The sequence below is a fragment of the Cheilinus undulatus genome, linkage group 20 (assembly GCF_018320785.1).
Source record: "Cheilinus undulatus linkage group 20, ASM1832078v1, whole genome shotgun sequence".
NCBI lineage: Eukaryota > Metazoa > Chordata > Actinopteri > Labriformes > Labridae > Cheilinus > Cheilinus undulatus.
This window is the reverse complement of record NC_054884.1, coordinates 24833691-24856295: the sequence shown is the minus strand read 5'-3', so window position 1 is coordinate 24856295 and position 22605 is coordinate 24833691. Positions and strand designations below refer to the sequence as shown.

The 22605-nt window shown below is 39.1% G+C and overlaps 2 protein-coding genes across 2 annotated transcripts in view; one reads left to right on the top strand and one right to left on the bottom strand.

The window, feature by feature from the left end:
- dock1 (dedicator of cytokinesis 1) overlaps positions 1 to 22605 on the top strand; it is a 351227-nt gene that overhangs the window by 153406 nt on the left and 175216 nt on the right. Inside the window, exon 27 of the mRNA XM_041815464.1 lies at positions 1881 to 1976. Within this exon, the coding sequence (XP_041671398.1) occupies positions 1881 to 1976 (96 nt within the window). The remainder of the gene's footprint in view (positions 1 to 1880; positions 1977 to 22605) is intronic.
- LOC121528184 (inhibitory synaptic factor 2A) overlaps positions 17275 to 22605 on the bottom strand; it is a 50953-nt gene continuing 45622 nt past the window's right edge. The window contains 1 exon segment of the mRNA XM_041815466.1: positions 17275 to 17879. Within this exon segment, the coding sequence (XP_041671400.1) occupies positions 17696 to 17879 (184 nt within the window). The 3' untranslated portion in view covers positions 17275 to 17695.

Genomic DNA, 22605 nt, shown 5'->3' with positions numbered 1-22605 from the left:
TTATATCTTTTTGTACCATATTGTGTTGAGTTGTATGGTATTGTATCACTTTGCATCATGTTGTGTAGTATTGGGTTATATCTTTATTGTATCATATTGTGTCCTGTCATTTCGTATCCTAGCCTATTATATCATAACATATCATGTTGTTTCACATGTTCCTATATTGTATCTTGGTATTTCGTTTATCGTAACGTTTTGCTTCTTATCCTATCATATTGTATTATATCTTATCGTGCCATTTGCATCGTATCATGTCATATCCTATTGTATCAAATTGCATTGCATCATGTCCTTTTTATTGTATCGTATGGACTTTGTTGTTGGTAACGTATGTAATATTGTATTATATCAGCGTTTTTATTATATTGTAGGGTATCTTATGTATTGCATCGTGTCTTGTAGTATTGTAGCGTATCATATTGTATCATATTGTATCATATTGTATCATATTGTGTGATGTTTTGTATCATATCATATCGTATAGTATCATATCTTTCCTTTGTATAATAACATATTGAATCATTCTGTTTCATATCATATCATACTGTGTCATAATGGTTATGCAGTGTTGTTACGTTTCGCATTGCATTGTTTTGTATTATATTGTGTGGTGTTGTGTCATATCATGTCACATTACATCAGATGTCTTCTTTTATTGCATTGTAGTTTAACCAAATGCTTTTAAGGTGACATACTATGCAAAATACCCCCCTCCTGAAACAAGTCATTCTCAGGTTTTCCCCTTACGATGTCATGTGGGGAATAACCATTGCCCAAGGTTCGGATGGCGCTCCCCGCTTGGAAGAAAGTTCTGCCCTCAGGAGAGCCGCATCCATTAAACCACATCCATTTCCTGAGAGGGGCGGAGTCAGGGGTGGAGCCAGACAGATCATTGACATTTAAAGCCACAGATACAGAAACAGCTCGATCTGAGCAGGGCTGAAACAGAGGGGTTTTAGACATGCACAGATCCAATACTGGAGTGTTTTTTTTCAGAGACAAACTTCACAGGCATGTTTTGGGGACCTCTGAGACCAATATAAACTTGTCTTAAAGGGGTAAACCATATGACCTTTAAATCAGAGCTTTTTAATTCATGTGTATTTTATTGTATCTTAATATAAAGTGTTGTTTCGTGTCCTGTTGTGTCATATCGTGTGATGTCATATTGTATCAAATTCAAAGCAGTTGTTAACTGACCTAAACCAAACCAAACCAAACCAATCATACCACTGTACTATACTATAACTGCACTGTAGCGCATCGCATCTCATCATATTGTGACAAAGTGAATCACATCACATCTTTTTGTATTATATCACTTTGTCTTATATTGTATAATATCATATCTTATTGAACTGCATCAAATCATACCGTATCTCGTCACGTCATATGGTATCATAGTCACATCTGACCATATTGGGTCATATTAATATTGTTTCTTAATGTATCCTGCTTTAGCAAATTAAAACCAGTTTTATTGTGTTGCACTGTGACATAGGGTATCATGTTGTGTGTGTACACATCAGTTGTGTTGTATCATATTGCATTTTATCATTACTTATCTTGTCACATGGAGACCAGCTGTGTCACACTGCATCACATTGAATTGTATAGTACCTTATTATAGCATGCTAAACCAAGTTATGTATTGTAGTGTGAACTACTTGCTAACTAACTTGTATCATAGTGTATTCTAATGTGCTGTTCCCACCCCTATCACTCTGCTTTAGAGGGGAAAAAAAGAGAAAATTGAGGTGACTACATAACTATTACAGCTTTTCCCATGAAGTCTTTTTTCTTTAAAATGTTATCCTTTTATAAAAAATCCTTCCTTCACTGTATCTTTTGTTGATGTAAGTTTTTTTTTTCTTTAGGGCCCCACCCAGTGGCACATTCAGATCATCATGGAGAAGCTGCTGAGGACTGTAAACAGGACGGTCATTTCCATGGGCCGAGATTCCCCTCACATAGTAAGTGTGTTTGATCCCTGCGACTGTTACTTCTTCACCAACTCTCCCTCTTATCTCTTTTTTTTCCACTTCTTGTTTTCCACACACATACACACACTCTCCAATTTGGAGGCTCCTGCTCCATAGCTAGTTTAACTCCCACGGACCCTGTGCAACTCCCAGTTCTGCTCCAAAGCTATCATTAAAGGTAAAGTCTACCTTGGCAGAAAGCTTTTGTACCACCTCAATCTGAGGGTTTCTTTGATCTGCTCGTATCAGTCTGCAGCCAGCTGTTTGTGTGCCAATACGTGTGAGTGTTTGCTGCCTTGTTTATTAAAAACATTTCTGATGCTCCACGCTGCAATCTAATCAGCCCCCCCCCCCATCTGCTCCTTCCTCCTATCACTCTCATAGCTTGAGCTTGGTTACAGTTCAAGCACTTTTCAGTCATCACATAAACATTTTCTGCCTGTGTTACAAAGCCGTCATCCGTTTTCATGAGTCAGAAGAGTCCCATGAATGCCAGCTTCTTTATTCTTTGACGCTGCATGTTGATGCTTTTATTCATTAGAGCTGCATGAGCTTGTGATGTGACTTTGAAATAAAGACTCGAGTAATAAGCTTATGCAGTTTTTACGCAATGTTTTATGACGAAGAATCCTCTGAGGGCACTTAAGGTGCTTTTACAGCCCATTTAAACACAACCAAGTGATGAGGGAAACATTTTCTCTTAACTTCAAGTAGGAAAACAGGGAGTCATGTGATATTGACTGATTATATTGATACTCTAACTGTTTGGCATGTCGTCCTACCTCCTCCTGCTGCCTTTATTGTATGTTTGTGCACACAGGCAGCACACTCTTCATTTGGGAAGCAGCAGGAAGCAGCATCACCTGTTTAGATAGAAGCTTATCTGCTTTTATTACCGTCACTGAGCCACACCAGCAGAGAGTGATTTAATAAAGCCAACAGTATCTGGAGTTATCACACACTAATCATCCTGTGTTTCTATTATGTCACCGTGTTATGGCACTCTTCCTTTGTCCCTTATGTCCTCCCATCTTTCTCATGTGCTTCCTGTCTTTCAAAGTTGCAGTAAAGTAATTTTAAACTGGATAGAGACTTCAGGTGTTCCGTGAGTCCACCTCCCTCTCTCATTTTAGCTCTGCACTAAGCTTACAGTGAAAATCTGAGGGTTTAAGTTGTGCAATAGATCCCCACCGTGTATAATACTGTATAATGTTAAGCTGAAAGAGCTGTGAGTTTAGCAGAGGGCCTTTCTTACTCAGCCAGCTGCCTGGAGGGAGTCTAGGACTCCCACTTTTACACACTCCAGTGCTTCTATCTTTTATTTTTATGCCTAAGATGCAGACTCCAATTTGTTCTGTCTGGCTAATGGTCAGAGAGATGAAAGTACCATTTGAGAAAGGTCCTATCACTTGAGCTATCTGTAATTGCTGTATTTTTAGTTTTTTGTGTAAGTGTGTGTCTTTTGATCATGGATATCATCTTAAATTTACCCACTTGAGCCCATTCCATTATAATACCAAAATATTCAATGCAAAAACAGCACTTAAAGCTGTATCAACAAGTCATCTAGCCTCACTCCTGGGATTTTGTCTTTGTTCTTAAAGAAATACTCAGAAAACAATAAAGCAGATTCTTCTGCAGAACTGTGGTTATACTGATGAATGCCATGTCCTCAAATATTGAAAGCCTGTACTTTTTTCCTTATAAGCATAGAAAACAACCCTTTAAGGGCCTTGCATTGAAAGGTTGTGTGCACGGATGTATGCAAAAAGAAGAGAAATGCTTGGAATGCACAAGCAAAGATTCAACATCTTACAATCTGGATCAAAACATTGCAAACTGAAACTAAAGTGGCCCACGTATCATGTATTAATGAATGTTCTTTAATGAAATAAAGGGAAGTAAAAGAAAAAAACCCACACTTAACAAGTAACAGTGCTCTTTAGAGTATTCAGGTGAGAACAGATCCTACATAAAAAAGCTTTGATGACTCTCAGAAATTTCTTAAAGACTGCATGACCAAGTTTTAGGGCACTGACATACTTGTATCCCCTCTGAAAATCTAGTAGCCTACTCCACATAATGTATTACAAATGACACTACTGTTTAAGGAGAAGGAAGATAACTAGTTTTCATAACACCCAGGTTAAAGTTTGCACCAGTATATAAGACGCACTCTGTTTTGGGGGTCCCCCAGAGGGAAACGGCATGAGTGGGTTTTCAGGAACTATCAGACTTGTTTCCTCTGAAAAAGAGTAGTCTACAATCAATAATGAATAACAGCTTCCTCTACTGTTGAACAGAAACAAGGAGAAACGCTTTTCATCAATTTGAGGGTCATACCAGTATCTAAGACGCACTCTGTTTTTGTGGCTCCCCCAGAGGGGAACTGCATAAGTGTGTTTAAAGAGACTGTCAGACTTGCTTTCTCTTTTGAAAAAATAGTGGCCTACATATAAATAATTCAGTGCAACTGCCACTAATCTTTAAGAGCAACAGAACAGAAGCACTTTCTAATATCCGGATTAAAAGCTGCACCAGTATATGAGACACACTGTTTTTTGGGGGTCTCCCAGAGGGAAATGCATGAGTGGGTATTAAGGGACTGTCAGACTTGATTCCTCCTTCGATTAATAGAAGTCTACATGCCAACCATGTATAGCAACTGCAACTACTGCTTAAGAGCAAGTGAAAGGAAACATTTTTTATAAAACCCAGGATAAAGTTTGCACCAGTATATAAGACGCACTCTGTTTTTAGGGGTCCCCGGATGGAACATTTTTTAACAATCTTCCTGTGTTATGATTTCTGGTGCATTTAGCGAAGTCCAGAAAATGCAGTAACTTTGCAGCTGTGTAGCTTTTCTAAAATCATCGTTTTCACCTTGTGGAGTTGGCAATTTTGCTAGCTAACGATACAGTATTAGAGCTGTCAGCCTAAAGTGATAGTTGTAAACATCAGACCCACAGGCCTGAAGTCACACTTCCCACCTTCATTGGTCACTTGTCTTTGAAAGAGGAGTCTTTCCAATCAAAACTGAACTCCACAAGTGTTTTTTTATTCAATAGTTTAGCCCTGTTCTCTGTAAATCCAGAATTATGATCTGATGAGGGAGAAAAGCTGTTCAAGTATTACCACCACCCTGGTCTGCACAAATCCCATGCTTTGAGTGATGAAGTAAGGACTTGTCATAAACAGTGAATGGGAATGGATTTGCCGTAGCATCAGACCATAGTGGTTGGTGATGGTGGCTCCGCTTACAAAAATGACGGCACATGTACCAATATTTTTACTGGTAAATAATCTGTGTTTTATACAATGAATTTTACACACTTCTTGTTAGAATAACAAAAGACTAAAGTGCATTGCTAGCATAAAGTCAGATGTTTGTCTGAGCTAACAGTCGGCTAATCACTCTCATCCTGCCATATTTAACCTGCTCTAGCCTGGCTACGCTTTGTTGCTCCCTGAAAGTTGCTTTTTGCAACCTTCCTCCACTCTAGCTCCTCGTTTATTCTCTGCTGACTAACTCCATGGCATCCTGTTGTCATTGATGCCTGCTTTGCTCTGGGTTTTTAGCTGCTTCTCTCCCTGCCTCAGGGAGAGAAGCACAGGAAAGGCAGGAACGTGCTTCCTGCCTGATGCTTTCCATGTAGCCTCGTTGAAGGGCAGAGGCATCACAGAACAGCCAAATAAAAAAAAAAAACAGCAATAAATGCAGATTAATAACTGCTAATAAAGAAAATCACTCATAACTACAGATCATGTGTGTGCCTTGTCAAAGTGATCTTTATCTGAATTGGTTTTGGGGCAAAAAAATTGGTATTAAACATTTTGCATCACCTGCCAATTTATCTGAAATGCTGTCAACATTCATGAAGCACATGCATTTGACCTTCCTGCTATATTAAACTAAGTGCATCCATTTCAACGTCGACCCACTGTGGTGGAGGTGAAATATTGTTATTCAACAGTACTTCCTGTGAATGGAGTCAAAGAAGACCAGAGTCCTTTCTAGTTAATGAAACTGCTCTGCTCACAACCTCTTATTGAAACTATCTACTTTGTATACATGCTCTGCGGCTCTTTTCTTTCTTACTTCTCTCCCTCCATACGCAGCTTGCTTTTATTGTCCCAAGTGACCTCTGCCTTTGTCAGCTGCTACCTCTATAGGTAGCTGGCCACTGTTCTTGAAGTAGCTGCATAAAATTTAGCATGAGTACACAGAATGTCCTTTTTCTCAGAGGCAGTTGGAGGTCACATCAAAGCTTTGTCCTTCTGAAGCACTTTGGGTCTTTAACTCAAAGGCTATACATTATATAGTCCATGAATCAGTATCTAATGATCAATAAGGTGAATATTTAACACCTATGAGGCTGAGTTAATGCTGCAGGAAATGTCATAGCCTCCTAATCAAGGGACTCCTGCAAGAACTGCGTCCTACTCTGCAGGCAGATTGCTCACACAGCCATCCAGCGACCTTGTTCTTCTGAGTGGCAGCCTCTTACATTTAGATTTATGCATTAATGTTCTACTCTGTCTCCCTCCTCTCTTTTCTCTTCCTTTCTCCTCTCATGGCGACACAGGATGCTGAATGTTGATAAAAGTGACCACAGTTGACAGCATGCGGGCATCAGGTTTTTGTTGTGTGTTGTCACCGCATTGCTGCGCCTGTTAGCGACATAGACACAGCAATCGGCACACATTTGCATCGCAGGACAACGTGACAGGCTTTAACATTCCTGTCCACCCTCACACAGGTTGAGACAAGCCCTTGTGAATACATTTACATCAGGATGGTAGCAGAACAATTTTTGGCTGTCCCTGCTAGAATTACAGAGTTCTACCTTTTGTCCTTGATTTAAATTTTCGGTGCTTTTTCAGGTTGAGGACTGCAGATAGACAATGATAGGAAGCTAAAATCTGGGAGATTAGAGTTGCACACATTGATGCAGAGCATGGCTCTGTCCTGGATTACTGACCACTGAGTGACATCATCATTAAGTTTTGCCACATCTTAAATCTTAACTAATAGTGATTAAATACACAAAATTTCAGTGTATAAACTCATGAGGAAAATGTTCAGTAAGATAATGAATCAAGTCGGGTTCTTTGCCAACAGGTAAAATACATTAGGACAAATTTCCTGCAAGAAATGCAGTTGATTCACTATATGGACATAAGTATTTGGCCACACCTGTGATGTATTGAATTCAGGTGTTTCAATCAGACCCATTGCCACATGAAATCAAGCCCCTAGCTATGCAGCATTAATTTGCAAACATTTGTGATACAAAATTGGTTAGTTTTCAGGGTTTTGGCAGGCCTTTATCAAAAGTGAAGGGTAATCTAAAGCTGGGTATACACTGTGGGATTTTCATCTGATTCAGTCTCGAATTTTGAGTCCCACAACTCACTTGAAGTCGGCTCGACTTTCAGTCAGATCAGGCGTTGTTTGTTGTGCCAGGTACAGGGGGGTATGACAGCTGACCACGGCCCGACCACAGCCCGACTACGACTCGACGACTTCCTCCCGACTGGTTGGATGGATTTCTGGCATGTTTGATATTTTGGTCATATGATTCCAGACACTTCACAGTGAGATCAGAAACGCGAGCAAAATAAACAACTTTGGGTTATTGTTTGTCTTTGTAAACTGTCAGTGTCCTAAATTACCATGACAACAGCACTCAGGTCGAGCATGACCATCGGACTGTATAGTGTGAGCATATAAATCGGGTGGGATGGTCGTGCGTTGTAGGCTATTCAGAAGCACAGTATGAGTTGACCTTCTGCCACGACGTATGGTCGACTTGAAATCGCACAGTGTTTGCCTGGCTTAAGGGTGCTTTCGCACCTAACCTGTATATTTGGGTTGAAATGAACTTGTTTGTTTGCAGAGTTAGTTTAGTTCGTTTGTTCTGGTGTGAAGCTGACCACCAAACTCTGGTGCAGACCAAGCAACCAGTCAGAGACCCCTTGAAGTACTACTAAATATTATCAACGCTCTGCTCATAGTAATTAGCGCTGGTCTTTATTATATAGGCTAAAACAGAGAGTACCGTCTAGACCTGCTCTTTGTAAAGTGTCTTGAGATATCTTCATTTATTAATCGGCGCTGTACAAACAAAGATTGACTGATTAACTTAAAAGGTGGGTTTGATTTGCTTCTATTCCCACTCTGGTGCAGCTCATTTGTAGTGAGAACACGAACCGACCTCGATCTGGTGTGATTCAGGAAGCATTGAGCTTTTATTGGATTAAATCAGCTACAAATTGAGCCTTTGTTCTGATCAGATCAATTGAACAAGGTTTGAAAATGCCCTTGATGCTTAATATATATTTTGCTACATGGTTTGCTGAGCTTGGTGTGGAAGATCTTGACCGGCCTGCACAGAGCCCTGATCTTAACCCCACTGAGCACTTTTTGGATGAGTTAGAACGAAGATTGCAAGCCAGGCTTTCTTGTCCAACATCAGTGCCTGACCTCATAAATGCTCTACAGAATCAACAGGCACAAAATCCCACCTAAACCCCCCAAAATCTTGGGAAATACTTCCGGGAAGAGTGGAAGCTGCTATAGCAGCAAAAGGGGGCAAACTCCATATGAGAGTACATGTATTTGAAAACAACATCATTACAGTCCCTGCATCAAACTCAGGCAGTTCCTTGACCACCTTTGTTTCAAGTTGGTTGAAAACAAATTCAAATTTAGATGACTGGACTAATACTAGGACTGCTTCCTTTTAGTTTGCTTAGCATTTTAACGTCCATATGCGTGTGTAGTTATAAACTGAATTCCGGTTGATGCACCAGTTTAATCAGATAGAGCCTACATCCAACTTTAGCTCCTACTTTATCTTCATTCTTTGGATCAAAATACTGCTAATTGACTGCACTACCAAGTACTATCCGTCTGCTGTGTTGCTGACATTGGATAGTAGAGTGAAAAGGGAAGGCCTGTGTTACAGCTTGGACACAACTTTTGACCAGCTTTTTGGGCCATTAGGTATTTGGTTAACCTTTTTGTAACTTTCATGTCTGCTAGCAAGGGTGAGCATGTTTAGTAAGGTGGTTCCAACCAATCCAACGACAGGAACCTTTGTGTTTTTTTGTGGTATCTTGTCTTGGTCATGCTGAACTGAAATATTAGGTAGGTAAATCCCATTCTCTTCAACTCAAGTGTGATTTTAAACGTGTATCGAACTTGTCTTGGTCATGTTTTTGAGTTTAAATTGATTAACAGTTAGCATCTTCGCTTCATGTCAGAATTTCCTGCAATGTACAAATGAAATGGATTGTAGAGCTGCAGGAGGGAGGACTTTATGTTATTGATTGACAGCGTGAGTCTGACCAGCCAAAGGGACTGGAATATTTTCTCTTCTGCATGCGTTCTCTGACTGACTGAACATATTGCAACAAAGCTCTCCCACTGATGTCTCCTCAGATCTGATCTTCTCCTTTTTATGTCTGTATCAATCAAATCTCTTTATCTTTCCATCTTTATATTTGTTTCTGTCATAATCCCTCCACATCTCCTTCCCTCCGTCCTCCTTTTCACCCTCTCCCTCTTTCTCTCTGTCTCTCCTGCCAGCCAGACTGCTGCAGAGCTCTTACAGAAAAGAAGCATAGTGAGATATGGCACTGCATCATAATGCCTCCAACATGCACTTATCACTCACTGGCTGCACCTCTGCGCTCCTCTCCTGTGCTGATACTCTGACTCTGACCGTCCTCTTGGGTTTATTGACCTTGTGATGGCTCATGTCAGGCGCAAAAACCACTGGGACTCACGTGAAGGTGCTTGACGTCTACAAACCACAGAGGACTGCGGTTAAAGGGTTTAAGACTGTGATACGTGGAGTGGGTTTGTTGTTTGGACCGTCAGTAGTGTGCTGTAAACATCCACCTGAGGGAAGCCCTGCGGAGGCGGCCCTATGACAGGTTAGGGGGACATTGTTGCCCTCGAGCAAGAACCGGCTCCCGCTGCTTCCTGTATCTGGAAAACAGTGACTCAGCAGCTTTGGGGCTTTTACTCAGAGCTTTGTCCCTGCTTTACCTCGTGGTGTTCCAGGCTAACATCCATCAGGTGCACGAACAGGCCAAGAGCACAAACGTGCTCCCAAGTCAAAAGACGGCATTAAAGTAAGGATGACTGGGGCACAAAATGTGCTGTGAGTGTAAGCTGTGGATCTAAAGCAGGTTCTGAGGCAGGTCGGCTCCCTGCAGCAGAGGCCCTCAGCTGCTAATCCCTCTGGTGGATTCTGTTCCCGTGTTGTGCCACACTGCTACATCAAAGAGATGCAGGACTAATTTAGAGGGATTTTAAAATTCAGCTCCTGCTTTGCATCTGGACAGATTGTGAGGTTGATAGTTTTGTGTTGGAGTTGTAATGCAACCAGATTTTTGAACTTCAGTAACGTTCTAGTAAAAATCAAATCATCTCCATACCTGATTTGTTACAATGGCATCAAAATCATGACATCTGATCACCCCAGAGAAGTTAGTTCAGTTATTTGTGGCATCCAGGAGGCACATTAGAAAGAACAAGGTCTTATGTTTTAGATTTTTCTGATTCTTGGAGGGATCATGGACAGGCCACGGGCACATACAATGCTTAACAAATTTATTAGACCACCACCCAAAGTAAGGTTTATGCCACAGCTGCCCTAAATTAACAGCATTGGTAATTACCACAATCATTTTTTATGTTTCTGCAATGGTTAGTACACCAATATGTAGAAACTCTTTAACCCAAATGATGTTTTTAATGCTAAGATATAATTATTATTGTTACCCATGAATTTTCAAATGTACTGATTTACAAAAAAAGATGAAAAAATAGTAAAGCACATTATTATTTCTTGATTAATATGTCAAATTATAGTTATTTACTTGCATTCCTGAACAGAAAAATTAGTTTTAGTGGTTGAATGTTATGCTTGATTAATTTCTGACTTCTCAGAGAAGCCCAGTGAGCCGGCTCAAATTTGGGTATAAAAAGATGAATTCAGTTTGAAATTCCTCATTCCTGGTCAAAATTGCAAAACGTGGAGAGCTCACTGAAAATGAAAGAGTCCGCATTAAAGCACTTCATGATGCTGGATGGTCTTTGAGACAAATATGACAGGTGGTCTAATAAATTTGTTGAGCACTGTATATTTGCTAGAAAAGCCTGAAAAAGTGTATTTTGAATAATGACCTTGAAGAAAAAGATTCATCCTTCTGAATTTTAAACGTCAATCGTATTACTTATTGAGATTCTTTGCAGTGAAAAATGCAACAACAGGCTGTTTCTTTCCCATGCTGTTAATCATTTTGATGACTATAACGCGCACCAAAATAACAATAAAGAAATAATCAGTCTTCTCCTTGTAGTCTTGTGTGCTTTTTTAGCTCAAGGAGGGGCATCGGTATTAACTTCTAGCCTGTTTCATAGCCAGATTAAAACTTAGAGGAGCTTTAAACTGTGTAGTTGATTCAACCATTTTACAAAATGTACTTTTTTTAAAATCTTAAATCATCTTTGAATAGATATTTAGCCTCCCAGAGTGAACCAGTTTTTTTCTGATGATGTCTTCCAGGTCACTTAGACAAAATTTTTCTGAGTTACTCAAAGCTTTGACCATGACACTGGTTTATTCAGACCTCACAGTCCAGGATGATTTGATTTTAGCTTATGCTTAGGGTCAACCTTTATTTCACATTAGTAAAGAAAATACATTCATTTGGTGCTTTATTATGAAATGTAATGCTTTATTCCTAGTTGTCTGTATAATAAGTGAAGATATTCAAGTAACAGCCACTGACATGACACTACATGTGGAGACTTCTCAGTGCCAACCACACAGTTTGGATTCAGTGCAGCTGAAGTCTTATGTGTTGTTTAGCAAACCTGAGCTTTGTGGGCAGAATTCTTTATGAAAAAATTAAGACTAAATCTAAGACTAAAAGAGAAATATCTCTGCACTCTTATGCAGGCTCACAATATTGACAAGGCCCCTGAAAAATCCAGAGTATGGGCCCTCCCCAGTCGTGATTCATCGACAGTATCAATATTTGTGAGTTGGATCAGTAGCATTTGCTAACAGTTGTGAAGCTCTTGTTGGGTTCTGATGTGCAAATTAATTATTAGAGCCAATTTTTAACCCCTTTTCATCACTGTTTCCACCCTTTTTTACAAAATTATTTAACTTCTTGCCCACTTTTACCACATTAAACTATTTTTGCTACTTTCTTAACCCTTTCAATTTTTTATCAACCTGTTTTTGCCACCTTCTGCCCATTTTGTTCCTGTAACCCATTTTGCGTCTATTCACCCTTTTTTTTGCCACTTTTTGCCCATTTTTGACACCATTTACCCATATTGCCACTTTTAAGCTGCCTTTTGCCATTCCTCTGCCCATTTTTGCCTTTCTTAACCTATTCAGCTACTTTTTTTGAACTGATTTTCACAATTTTCTGCCCATTTTGACAATTGTATGCCTTCCTTAAACCATTTTGCCATTTTTTTAACCACAATTTGACAATTTTTCTGCCAATTTTTGTCCCTTTTTGCCTTTCTTTCCCCAGTTTACCACTTTTAATAACTTTTCACCATTTTCTGCCCATTTTTGACACATTTTACCTTTCTTAACCCATTTTAGGCAATTTCATCCCAATTTTTGTTACTTTTTACCTGTACTGCTCTCTGTAGCCACTTTGACAATGTTTTTTTCCAGCAATTCTCTGCCAATTTCCTTTTTTTCTTGTTTTGTTTTTACCTTTTTTTTTATATCATTTAGTTATGTTTCCCTTCGAGTTGTTTCAGTTGGTTCTACTTTACTTTCTGGCAGCCAGCTGTTTGTGCACATCTAGCTTATCAGTGGTTTAGTCAATGTGCCTATTCACATTGTAAACATTAATAAAAAAGGTAATTCTGTTTAAAGAAAAGGGGTTTAGATTTTGAAGAAGGCTATAGTGTCAGAGAGTTCTCCCCTTTACACCCCCCCCCCCGTTTGTGGCCTTGTTCTAATGTGCTGTGAATCCACTTATTTTTCTTTAAATATGTTTGTTATTGGTAAGAGCTGCCTCCTTTACCTCTGATTCTTCTGTTTGTTAAAAAAAATGATACTCAGTCATGTTTAGAATTTGAGAGCTCTGTAGGTATCTGTTTTTATTTTTCATATTTTGCATATTAAATATCTTTATTTTTTTTTTCTTTTTGTAAAAACAGTATAAAATACACAGTATTGCACATAATAAATCAATTGCACTTCTTTAAGGTACAGATAAACATCTAGTTCTGTCTTGGTGCTACAGCGTAACTACTGAAAGAAACCGACTCGGCATGTACAGGAGTGATAGTATGTTTTACATGAAGCCAACAGAAAGCAGCATGTTGGAGAGTGTGAAGGTCAAACCAGTGATATCAAGTCGTCTGTAAGGTATTGATTGCGAAGTAGTTTACCTTTTTATGCCCTTAAACCACTTTGTCGCATTTCGGGCAGTGTTTTTGGCTTTGAGTGACTTCACTGTAATGCTCCTGCAGGTGTTTTTTAGTGTGTTGATTTATTCTTTTAGATATTGGCTGCTTTCCTGCTCATTAAAATGGTATTAGCCCTATTTGATGCTATACAACATATATATAGTAAAAGCAAATACTTTTAGGCTGTACATAGTCTTCGATTCCTGTATGGCGTTACTAGATGGGTTTTTACTCTACAGTTGATTATATGTGGAAGCAATAAGCAGGAGCGAGTAATTAAAAAAAGGAGAGATCAGTCATTGTTGTATTTCAAAATGGTTTCTTTAAAAGCTAGAAAATGTCCTGCAAAATCCAGGGGTGGGTTGTAAAAAGCAAGCAGGGCTGAGCGCCTGCCACCCTGCATTGAAGAAGCCCTGGGTGTGATCAGAAGTTGCACATTCACTCTTTCTGGCTTGGTTTTAGTAGCTGATGCAGGAAACTGCGACAATACAATCACAGAGATCTTCTGTAAACCCACACTTAGGCTAAATATCAACAGTATGTATAACATTTGGTGTCCTGGCTTGAAATGACTATATTTCTTTTAAAGTGGGGTTGTGTAAGGCATTTGTCAAAGCACTGTGTATTACCTGAAGTAGATGCTGGTTAACATGGCCTCTGTTTAGATCTTTTAGATAGAGTTGAAAAGTACCAGAAACTTGAGAAAATTTCAGTCTTATTTGTGACCAAATGTAGCCTTAAAAGATACATCAGTTTCAAACTACGTGGCCAGACTACATCCAACGCAAGCAAGCTTCAGCGTCAAAATACGCTGATTACACTGATTCCTATTGTAGTATCCTGACGGCTTTAGACCAGTGCAGCACAATATGGTGCACTGTTTCTGTTTTCCTCTCTGTTGCTTGTGTTGAGATAAGCTTGGAACAAGAAAAGAGGTAGATGACAAGGTATCAGGAGCATCGGACAGGAATTTTTCTCTTGATTTTCTTCACTTTCTTCACTCACTGAGCTTGTTAACTTACTTTACAAAGTGGAAATAGTTGTGCATTAATAATTTCCATGTAGTATATATTGCTCTAGTATCAAAACAGGTATACATATTGTTTGAATTTTGCTAGTATGGTATTAAAGTTTAAGTATCTGATATTGTGGCAACCCTGGTGGACAAGGTCAAGAAAAATAAGTACCTTTTCCACGTTAAAAGTCTAACATATATAAACTATTATTAGTTTTGCTTGTTATGTGTTTTACTGTATATAAAGTACAGCAAGCCAGAGCTCTCTGATGCCAGTATCACTACAAGGACAAGCCAGTATCAGTACAAAATATGGCTCTTTTTGTTTTTGTCCATTAGTACACATGCAGTCACACAGAAAGTGGTAACTCTTTGACCAGTCAGTGTACTGTAGGGAGTCTACACTTAGTACTCCAAATGAAGGGTGCCAAAAATGTAGGACAGTACAGGAAAGTTATCTTAGCACTAGGGATAGGGATTGAAACCTGGGCCTGTAAAGACCCCATTTTGTATTTTTCAAATGCCTGAAAATCACTAACCTTATAGCTTATGAATACTGCAACCGTGTCTCAGAGGCTCTGTGATGTAATGCCATTTTATGATATCTCTAGTGCAAAAACATTTATCAATCCTTGCGAGGGGAACAGAAGCTAAAAGCAAACCAAAATGTTATACCATCACCTGTTGGCTTAAAGAAGAAAAAAACTTCACCCATCAGTATGCATGCAATCATATCTGCCTGCGTTGAGAGTAACATGCACTAATAATGCTGGCCTCAGTTGCTCCAGTACAAATTTCTTCTTCTGCTCTGATGAATGCTAAAATGTGCTCCTAAACTTTGTATTCCCTTTAGTTAAAAATTTTATTCTAGTGTAGAAATCCATGGCGGAATCAGCAGAAATGAAGCTCAGCATTAGTTCATGCAGTACACAGTAGTCATACACCCAGCCTTGATCAGCTATCAGGCAGCTGATTGTAATTATTGCCTCCCTGCTCCCACAGCCAATCACAGCTCTTTCTCTCAACACAGCAGGTCCATTTAAATACGACTTTCTCCCGAATACTAATCCCTACTTGCATTAATGCTGATGCTGGAAAAGTGTCACCTCCTCCACCCTAGCCTCCTCCTTTATAGCATGAAGCTTGTTGCACCATCACATTCAGATTCATGCTACTATGGATTAATTGATTTTGAACGAATTTTATTGTATTCAGTAAGCATTATCATAAATGTATCTATACATATGGGGATTTCTAGCTGTGTGCTCCCTGGAAAGTCCAAGCATGCTGCTTGACTAACCCAGGGAGCATTTTTTGAGCAGTCATCTCATTTTGCAATGAAATAGTAAAGTGTATGACGAGAGTGTTCCCAAATGAACTGACGCTAATTAGCAGACTTAACAACCTGAAAGTTGGTTATATATGATGCGTTCAAGTAACCTCAGTAAATTAGACAACTGTATCTGATATTCCATGATGTTTTTAAATGCCACACCAAAAAGGAAAATTCTGTTTTTGATGAGAAACCCTAATAAATACAGTTATGAATATGATGAACGTGGTTGTATAGAGGGATGTAAAGTAGATGTAAGAGACTGAATCACAACTTTTTAACTCAACCACTACTCAGTTAGACTTGTGTTGTAAATATTTGTCATCATTCTGTCCAGCAGTCAATTGAAAAGTAACGGTAGGTCTTGAATTGATAAGGAGATAAGGGTATCAGTGTCCATGAAAATGATCCCTATTTAGTACTTTTCTCAAATTTTGATTGTGGGAACACAGATAATTGCATACCAAACTGAACCAAACCGAACCAGAGAGCTTGGTGAAAATACAGCTTTAGTGTCTGAATTAAAACAAAAAAAAAAAAAAAAGAAAAAAGAAACAGCTATTTCTTTGTTCGGGTATATCATGAGGAGGAAACTGGAACACTATCAGGCAGTGCAAATATTGAAAAAAACTGCATGCAATTGGACGGTAATACTGTGTTTGTGGGGGCATTTTCATTGCTTTCTCACATGCACTAGTGTATAGCTTAGCTTTATTGTATCTTCAGACTGTAATCTCTAATTAGAAGCCAAGCAGCCAATAAGAACTGTAATTAATAAGCTAACTATTGATAAAAACCTTACACAACCACACTTTAAAAATCAGAAATATCCCTTTAAAAGAATTAACCTCCTTCTATGTTGAGCCAGAAAACTTTATAATTTCATTGGATTATATTTTAATTTCTTTCTCTATTAGGATTGAATGAGTGTATGCATTGTGGAGTTAGTAAAACTTAATTGAATTATGGAAATTTATCAAGAGTCCTAAACTACTCCCCTCTTTTGTACTCTAGTACAGCCTCCTTTACAGCAGCTTACATAAATATATTCCCTTAAACCCTTAAGTGAATGAAATAGATATATTTATATAGAAAAGAAGTACATTGATGTCTTACTTTGCAAATGTCATTAAGAAAATAAGTGTTATTTATTCATTCTTTCCTTCAAAGTCAGTCGATGACATTTTAGCAACAGATAGAAAGTTGAATCCCAATAAACATGTCTGACTTGTTTGTCCTTGGAGTTCATCTTTACAGAACATGAAAGTCTGTCATGGTTAGTAAGTGATCTAGACATGTGAAGTTAATCCTCAAAATAGTTTTGTTTTTTTTTTTTTTTTTTTTAATATTCTGGAGAAAATGTATCCTGAACAGTGTTAATTGTGCTTTGCAGTGCGGTGATATGCTGTAGACCTCAGAGCGCGGTGTTCGATGTGCGGGCCTCTCCTGGAGGCCGCTGAGAGGAAGTCCCGACTGGTGAAGAATAGAAACGTGACGATCACCGAACCATTATCATAGAATAAATCCCCGAAGACGTCTGTTAGAAAAATATATGCAAATAGACAGAGGGAAATCAAATTCATCTCCTCACCTTGCTGATCTCCAAATATGTTTCCCCGGTGTAATTTCACACCCTGTTTGAAGGAATTAGTTCAAAATAACTCTGAATCCATTTTTGGTAAGCGTGACATTTTGAATTTTCCATGGAATCCACCCCAGTGTCCCATTACACATCCTGTCATATCCGAAAATGGGATCAGTATCCAGTGGTAGAGCTTTCCCCTTATTGAAGAAAGAGCCAAGTGTGATAAAACAGAATAAGATGGATAACCCAAATGAGAATGGATGTTGCGTAAATCCTGTGCAACTGACAGTCCTCTGGGTTTTTTTTTGTTTCACAAGAACCAAAGTTTCCAGCGAGCGTGCTTCTTGGAGTCTGCTTTGGACTTGCGTTTTGGGGTGGAGGTGAAGGCCTCCTGCGGGTAAGTCAAAGGGGGGAAGTGGGTTTCATCCGTAGGGCAAAGTCTCTTCATGAGCGGCTGCAGCTTGTCCTCCTGCAGCTTGAAGTCCAGCTCCACACTGCAGTAAAACAAAACGGAGAAACAAAATCAGCCCAATGACATGCAGGTACTTCATTCAATTCACTGCATTGTAATAGAGTGCCTCTGTATTTTTTACATTCTTCTTCATGTTTGTGTTTTATGTTCATGTCTACTATTCTTAATAAAAGAAAAGCAGTTTTTTTACAAGCCAACCTAGAAGCCCTAAAGATGTAAGAAGACTTTTATTCCCTAAAATAGATCAAAATGGTACGAATGGTAAGTAATATAGTAGTTGCCATATATAAGGGCACAGGCAGAGAACCATGGGCGTAGCATGGGCCCCCTCTGGATCTAAACAGCCACCCCAAAATCCTAAACAATGTGTATTTGCCCACCATAAGTCAGACTTGTATCAAAACCAAATATCGCCTTTTTTTCTAGACTACTAGTACTTTTTTATTTTTATTTTGCACATTTAGTTTTATGATTTCCAACAATATGACTTTAAATATTTTCTTTGTACATCCTTAAAGGCATAATATGTGACTTTTTTTTATTTTATCCTTAAGTAATTACTGAGAAAACTTCCTTAAAGGTTTATTGTTCTCAGCTCTGGGTTCACACTGATGGGAGGCCCATCCTTCAGCTGGTTAATATTTTTCAGCCACAGGCAGGAATTCATGAACTTGGTGGACAACTTCATTCATGGTGCAAAAGCAGCATGAGATCCCAGCAGTGATCAATGCTGAAGAAGCAACATTAGACCACATGCAAACACATAGAAACACATCTAAAACACATTATGCCACCCCACCCCCACCCAGCTCCTCTGCTGTTGTTTTAAAGTCATTGCTCTTCTAAATATACATTTCTCCTTTTGTATTTTTTTTCTGTTGTGCCAACACCAGTTAGGGTGCTTCCCTTAAAGCATCTCTTAATCTTGTCGTGTTTTGACTGCCAAACTTCTCCTGTAACAACATTAAGCACCAACATTTTGGCCTTTTTTTACTTGACCCCTGCACAGGCATCTGCTGCTGACTAGTAAGGCGACCGACATTTCATCATCACTCCCAGCAAAACCTCACATTTTATTCTGTTTTCATCTGGCTGCCCACTTTGGCTGCTTCTGCCTCTGCTTTTTTTGTGTGATGTTCATTCTTATTGTGATTCATAAAGCGAGAGGGAAGCCCATTAGTATTTTATCCCAGCAAAGCGGAGTGCTGGGTCACTGGTGGGGGTGTTGAACCAAAGATCATTTGCTTTGCTAAAACTAAGATCAGAGCCTGGGTATTGATGTGAGCCTTTTCAGATTTTAGTGCACATCATGCAGCTTTGATGCTGGACTGATAATACGACATAAGCAAAAAAAAAAAAAAGGTAATGGGGATGCAGAAGATTTAATTTGTGGGATTTTTTTGACACAAACACTCCTAAACACTTTAGCTTTTCTTTTGTTGTGCTCCACGTTTCCCCAGGGTGCAAAGGGATTTATGTGCACCAGCAATCATTGTAAATCCCACGCTCGTGCACATATGACTGCTAGGTTCTGCTAAGTGAAACTCAGATTACAGCCTCAGCGGTGGTAAGTGTGCTGGGACTTTAATCTGCTAAAGCCTCCTCCAGCTCGACTCAGGCTGCTAGGGACTCTGACGGACAGACTTACATAATGGATCCAGTTCATGAATAGTGCAGTTTGTCCAGCCAGACTCTCCCATTTATGGCTGTCTGAGTTTATGCAGTGTCAAGGTGAGTGAGGCGGTAAGTTGCCTGCCTCGATTGAAATCCATAGCATCTATAATGATTGCCTGTTGCAACACTAAGATGCATTTTCTGTGAGACTTTTAAAAGAGTGGCGGGTTTTAAAAAAATCAGTACATGAAATAGGACTTTGGTAATATAAGCTCAGGATTTACGTGATGGTTGGAAACACAGGTGAGCCGTAGGTCGAGAATATCTGTCTGTCAAAACTCTAAAGTGTTTTTTTTTCACTGTTTAAAAGCTAAAATATGTAGAACTTTTGCATAAACATGTCTACATTCGTTAAAAGTGGCCCCACTAGACATTTTCAAGTCGGGTAGAGACGTTCAGTTCCATTTCATCCACCTCCATCGGTTACATCTTGTTTACATGAAGGAGTCTTAAAAAAATTGAGGCTGAAATAAGACACAGATGTGGCAAATAAGCCACCTGAGGGCACCACCAGGAGGGAGAGGACTGGCACAACCCTGGTTGTTGTCTAGATGTCCTTGGGATATGGGAAAATAATCTCTTGTAACAAGACAACAAAGTCCACACCTTAAGGGCGGAGTAGGGCATTGATATGGCGAGTAAGCTTGGCCTAGGGTATCATCCAGGTGGGTGATAGGGTTGCCACTAACCCCTGGTTGGGCTGTGGATGTCCAAAGGGTCCAAAAAAACCACCAGATATCTCCAGTTGTATCACCAGGGGTAAAAGGCTGAGCTTGACCTTGAAAATGTGTCGATGTATGCCTTTTTTTGTTAGCGCTGTGATTGAGGGTCCCCTTGCTGTGGAACTGATATACTCTGTTATTGAAGATAATTTAATATTGAACATTAAATATAACTCATTAATACAAGCACTAGATTTTAGTCATTGTAGAGAGGACAGGAGAGCTATAAAATATGTCTGTTGCATCTTGGAAAACAGGCATATTTTAATTTTGCAGCCCATTCACGTAATGAGTTGGAGGTGTTACAGTAGAATAAGTTGTATTTATGATAATCTACATCAGAATTGGCACTGATTAGCAGAAAACAGATGTAAATGTGGGTCTGACAGTGACTCAAGTGAATGTTAGGTGCCGATCCAGACACTCAGCACTTTGCATTTGTTTGACTCAGGCTTTTTCACAGGGCCAAGAACACTGCAGCGTTTAGCAATAAATCACAGACTGGTAATTATACCAGTGCAAATCTACTTCACTTTGTGTGAAGTCTACTCAGATGCTAGATTTGCTGTTGAAATAGCTGCATGCAGGTATCACTGATTTGAGATGTAATCCCTGCCAACCTGCTTTGTGCAGCCTAAAGATGACATATTCCCCTTCTCCACCATTTAACACTGTCCTCTGTGGTATATGAAATGAGCATGTCGTGCTGTGGTCAAAATATAATAAGAATCAAGCACCAAAGAAGGTATTTGACCCTGTGTAAACCAGCTCTAAACAGTCTTAGAATGCTTGGTTTCATGGACAAATGTCTGGCAAATGAGCATATTAATGTCCAAAACGTCTAGCTGAAAAATATTCCAATTATAAAACATGTAGGCTAAATAGTGTATAATTAAATATGTACTAGTATTATGTTACCTAAAATATATTATATTGTCAAAACCCTTTTATATAAACTCAAAGTATTTTAAAATCAAAGTGATTTCACTACAACCTACAGCTTGTGGCTAAAGGCTGTGAATATTCATGTGGTAAACGTGGATGAAATCAAACAAAGCCAATCTCTGGAGGACTTTAGAGCTATTGAAAACTATGCAAAGAAATCAGCAGTATAGAAGGATTCTAAGTTTGTCAGGGAGCCATAACAAAGTGAACCGCAGATAGTGGAGTGGTATAAACACCGATGCAGTGACCGAGACAAGGACGGGCCTTGGCCACGTTACATCCACCTATGACCAAGCCTCTGACAAAAGGGGAACTGTTTTTGACACAGAATCATGTCATACAGAAAGTTGCGGGTCATTTGGTAATAAGAGCACAATCTTAGTTACACATAGCTTGAAGTACTAGCTCAGGCTGTCTGTCTAATGTAGCCTATTGTAGCAGCAGCAGCAAAAAGTCATCTGCAAGGAAGAGCCAATGATGAGGGGACAGCACTGAATTATCCACAGTGGATGCTTTTGTCTTTCTTCGGGACTACTCCAATTAACCTCGATGGTTGCATTCACTCTGTTAGTGCAGGTTACAATTGAGATCATCAGTGTATGAGGACAAACATTTGATAACTGATGTTAAGACTCATTTTTCGTAATACAAAGTTTTAAGGTGGTATCTTGTTAACGCAGCACTGGTTAGTTAATTGTTTTGGCAATTCATTATCGATTTCAGTGCCTTTTGTAAGTTGCTAAGTTTTGGTAGCAGCTAATGTGCTACTAGACCAATTTAGAGTTAACGGTGCTAATGTGAAGATAAATGCTGCTGCTGTTTATGTATGAAACGTGGACATATGTTGTGTAACTAACTGCATGTGTGTAAGGAACAGCTCACGATTTTTATTGTGTTTGTTTAGACGAATAAAAAAATGTCTTTCCACAGTCATTTCAATGCCCAGTCATGAGTTATATGTGTAAACAAGGAGGCTGTAATAGGGCAGCAAGGAACTCAGTATTGGTTTCTACTGTGTTGGATTTGGATCGGGCTTAGACAGAAATGTGTTTCTTTAGTTCTTCTTTAGTACAGCGTATCACAATGTTTCTGTTTTTATCTGTTTTATTGCTTTTACATGGCTGTCTAAAGTTTGTCTGATAGTTGTTCTAAATGGCCGGACTGCCGGCCATTTTGGCTGGAGACACAAAAGTCTAGTGGAAACTTCCCCCAACAAAAGATTCAGAGGGTGTATTTTACATTTTGTGTGTTGGTAAATACTCTGGATACCCAAATATATGTGAAAATGGTGAAAGAAAAGTTTGTTTTTCACAATAATTCCCCTTAAATTAATCTCAATATTAGATGTATTAAACTTTGATGTGAAATATCAATATCTACCAATATCGACAACTATACAAGCTGTTG